Source organism: Otolemur garnettii, unplaced genomic scaffold, assembly GCF_000181295.1.
Source record: "Otolemur garnettii isolate 467f Iridium unplaced genomic scaffold, OtoGar3 scaffold00012, whole genome shotgun sequence".
Classification (NCBI taxonomy): Eukaryota; Metazoa; Chordata; class Mammalia; order Primates; family Galagidae; genus Otolemur; species Otolemur garnettii.
In genome coordinates, this window is record NW_003852407.1 from 30,034,953 (window position 1) to 30,039,591 (window position 4,639).

Sequence of the window (4,639 nt, forward strand, 5' to 3'; positions counted from 1 at the left end):
AAAAAATACTGTATGACTTTAATTGTGCTTTTTTTTCTTTATGTAGTAAGTTATGATGTAACATCAGCAAGAGATATGCTGCTGTTAGCATGTTCTCAGGATGAACAAAAAAAATGGGTAACACATTTAGTAAAGAAAATCCCTAAGAATCCACCATCTGGTTTTGTTCGTGCCTCCCCTCGAACTCTTTCTACAAGATCCACAGCAAATCAGTCTTTCCGAAAAGTGGTCAAAAATACATCTGGAAAAACTAGGTAAGGATTGAGCTGTTAACCTTTTAACAATGTGAAAATGGTGAGAACCGGATCTCCATTGTGTAGAAGCCATCCACCAGCTGATACTCCATTATGGCACCTGGAACCGATTGAAGACACAGGGCTATAAACGTGTTAGACTTCATTGTAATCTTCTATAAAATAAAATGTTTGAAAGTAAAAAAAAAAAAAAAAAAAAAAAAACAATGTGAAAATGATTGGATGACATTTATTCAAATCAGAAATTTGTTTTCAACACAGAGGACACCATTTATGCCTAATTCATAGATGGGCTTAACTGGTTCCTGTTAGAAATTAATAATATTAATAAATATAATGTGATATTTATTTAGTTCAGTGTTGAACTTTATTGTCACAGTTGGTATAAATGCCATATATTGAGCTCTTAATGTTTTAACCAACTTATAGATAATCTTTTAATACAAAAAGACTTGTATAAAACTTGAGTTATCTTTTCTTTATCTTTAACTTTGATCTTTATTTTTAACGATATTGGCATAGTTTTTCTAGAAAAGTCATTATTATATTATCAGCGACTATATTATTACAAATAAACTGCCCAGTTAAGTCTAACTTTTTTGGGTGGGGAGTGGAGGTTAACTTTCTGACAGAATATTTTTCTAAAAATACATACGGTGGCTGGCATCTGAAATCCTAGCACTCTGGAAGGCCAAGGTGGGAGGATTGCTTGAGCTCAGAAGTTTTTGACCAGCCTGAGCACAACAAAACCTTGACTTATTTTTTTTTAAGAGACGAGTCTCGCTTTATCACCCTGGGTAGAGTGCCGTGGCATCACAGCTCACAGCAACCTTCAACTCCTGGGCTTAGGCAATTCTCTTGCCTCAGCCTCTCAAGTAGCTGGGACTACAGGCGTCCACCACAACACCCAGCTATTTTTTTGTTGCAGTTTGGCAGGGGCTGAGTTTGAACCCGGCACCCTCGATATATGGGGCCAGAGCCCTACTCACTGAACCACAGGTGCCTCCCCCTTTACTCTTCTATATTCTTCAGCCACCATACTACTCCCATGTATCACCATTCCTGATCTAATTCTATACAGTGCTACATTAGCCTTCCCCTGGACAGAGGGTATAAGCTAGATCTAAAATGAATAAAATGGGATAATAGCTGAGTAAGAAAATGTGTTTGAAAAAGAGTAGAAACAAGCTGGGCGCAGTGGCTCACGCCTGTAATCCCAGCACTGTGGGAGGCTGAGATGGGAGGATTGCTTGAGCTCAGGAGTTCATTGCTTATCTGAGCAAGAGTGAGACCCCGACTCATGGAAAAAAATGGAAAAACCCAGCCTGGCGCCACAGCAAGCACCTATAATCCCAGTGGCTTCGGAGGCTGAGGCAGCAGGATGCCCACAGCCCAAGTCTGAGGTTGCAGTGAGCTACGATGCCATCGCACTGTGCTCAGGACATAGGGTAGAACTATGTCGAGGGAAAAAAAGAGTAGAAACAAAAGATAATACTAAGTATATTTTACCTTTTCCACATTTTCCAAATTTTGTGTAATTTTTAATTATTATATCTAAAGATAATATGTATTGGGTGGCACCTGTGTCTCAGTGGGCAGAGCACTGGCCCCATATACCAAGGGTGGCAGGTTCAAACACAGCCCCAGAAACCCAGTCCCAGCCAAACTGCAACAAAAAGATAGCTGGGCGTTGTGGTGGGCACCTGTAGTCCAGCTACTCAGGAGGCTGAGGCAAGAGAATCGCCTAAGCCCAGGAGTTGACGGTTGCTGTGAGCCATGACGCCAGAGCACTCTACTCAGGGTGATAAAGTGAGACTCTGTCTCACAAAAAAAAAAAAAAAAAAAAAAAATATATATATATATATATATATATATATATATGTATGTATGTATTTACCTTTCCTTTCCATTTTTGTTTCTTGTATTTTAAAACTGAATGCAGGCTCAGTGTCTGTGGCTCAAGTGGCTAAGACGCCAGCCACATACACCTAAGGTGGCAAGTTAGAATCCAGCCTGGGCCCGCCAAACAGCTGCAACCAAAAAATAGCCGGGTGTTGTGGCGAGCGCCTGTGGTCCCAGCTACTTGGGAGGCTGAGGCAGGAGACTTGCTTGAGCCCAGGAGTTGGAGGTTGCTGTGGACTTTGATGCTACAGCACTCTACCCAGGGGGACAGCTTGAGGTGCTGTCTCCAAATAAATAAATAAATAAATAATAAAATAAAATGTTAAAAACAACAACAACACTGAATGCATTTCTGAAGTTAATAGGGTTTTTTTTTTTTTCTTTTCCCAGCAGTTAACCAGGCAGCCCAGTGCCTTGTGGAATCGTGTGGAAAGCTACCTGAAAAACCAGGCTTCTTTAACCATGCAAAGCAGACAGGCTATTTCTTTGACACAAATATCACAGGCTTCAGGGTTAAGATTGCTGTTATTCTGTTCTTGCTTTGGCACAACACACTGAGGGTTTTTTTTTTATTGCGGGTTTGCCTACAGGTAGATTAGATTAATTATTACTATGTAATGCAAGTACAATTGGGGGGAAGCTTAGGTAGATATATTTTTTTTAAAAAAGGTGCTGCCTTTTTGAATTCCTAAGAAAATGCCTGTCAATCGTGATAGAACAGAGTTTTCCTCATATGAGTGAGAGGAAGGGACTTTCACTTTCAAGTGGAATGGCCATCACTATCAAGATCAGCTCATGGAAGGAGTAATAAAAATATCTCAAAATGAGACAAACTGAAGTTTTTTTTAAATGACTTAAATTTGCGTGCTCTTGCAAGACTCTACAAAACTATTTTAGTAAAGCAGTGGTATCACTTGAACTTCAGTGCCCTCACTGTAGAATTTAAAAGCCTTACTGTTGATTGCCCATGGAGGACTGGATGGAGAAGTTAAATGTCTTACATTATGCTTTACAAAATACTGTATATGTTTCAGCAAGTTGGGGGAGTGGGAGAAGACAAGAAAAAATTACATTTAATCTATGCATTTTGCCAAGCCATATTGAGTTACTTTACTACTAGAGACATTAGGAACTAACTGTACAAAAGAACCAACTTTAAAAGCATTTTGTGGGGTACATCATTTCTGTAACTGTATAATGTGTTTCTTTGTGGTTTTAAGTGATAAAGACATTAAGTTAACAAACATATAAGAAATGTATGCACTGTTTGAAATGTAAATTATTCTTAGAACACTTTCGATGGGAATTGCATTGCCCTTTTAGTGCCTTAAATTTGAGAGAATTATTTTACTGCCATGAGTAAGTATAGAAATGTCAGAAAACTTATTTTCAAAAAATTATGTGTGTCAGTGGTTTTTCTCCTTAATAATTGGTTTAATTTAAAATAGAGGTTTGTTGGACTTTCATAAATTGAGTACAATCTTTGCATCGAACTACCTGCTATAAGGACTTTATAAAACTAGCTGCAAAAAAATGTAGAAGGTTGCACCAATATAAAAAGAAAATTATGGCAATACATTCGTGATGTTTTCCAGTTAACATAGGAATAACCAGATAAATACTGTTAAACTCTTGTCTAATGACAAGAGCTGATTCATGTGGGCAGTATGATTTATTGTTTCTTTTTTAACCAAATACCTCCTCAGTAATTTATAATGGCTTTGCAGTAATGTGTGTCAAATAAGAAGCACTGGAAAACTGATCGTCTCTAGGATGATATGCATGTTTCAAGTGGTATGAAAGCCGCACTGATGGATATGTAGTAATAAACATATCTGTTATTAATATGCTAATGACTCTGTGCTCATTTAATGAGAAATAAAAGTAATTTATGGATGGATATCTTTATTGATGACTGCTATGGTGTTTTCTCGTGTCTGGAGTGAATAGAAAACGTACTAAAAATTAGTCTCTAACTGTATACAAATGTTTGTTAAATTCTATGACTAGATGAAAGTATATTTTTGAAAAATAAAACCTGGTCTTGTGCTCTAAAACAGGAGTGACTAGTCCAAATAAGATGTTGGCTAATGTCTGTTGGGAAACAGTTCTCTGTGGGTTTCTAGCCTTTTTTCACATCATGTGAATAGAGACCCTGTCAACTTTAGTTCTGGACTATCTTTTCCAAGGATATATGTATTATGAATAGCCTTGGAAGAAGATAGTGTATCCTTTGATAGGAAGGCAGATTTGTTTACTGTCCCTTTATAATAAAGATAATGTCTCTTACCACAGTAAAAAGATTATAAAAGATTTGGGTCCCCTAAACCTAAGGTTCCTCACCTGTGATCTAAACCCTCTGTGTGCTCATTGGGCCATTCTGCATTGCCCATATAGAACTTGGGGGAAGAACTGACAGGAAACGAGGCTCCCTATGCTACTTGCTGTGCTGGGAGGAATGAAGTCCTTTAACTCTGACCCAG

The 4,639-nt window shown here is 38.0% G+C and overlaps 1 protein-coding gene across 1 annotated transcript in view; it reads left to right on the forward strand.

Moving 5' to 3' along the window:
- Window positions 1-4,004, forward strand: part of ROCK1 (Rho associated coiled-coil containing protein kinase 1) — a 155,020-nt gene extending 151,016 nt beyond the window's left edge. Inside the window, exons 31-32 of the mRNA XM_012802019.2 lie at window positions 47-254; window positions 2,547-4,004. Of these exons, the coding sequence (XP_012657473.1) occupies window positions 47-254; window positions 2,547-2,553 (215 nt within the window). The 3' untranslated portion in view covers window positions 2,554-4,004. The remainder of the gene's footprint in view (window positions 1-46; window positions 255-2,546) is intronic.
- The last annotated feature ends 635 nt before the right edge of the window (window positions 4,005-4,639 follow it).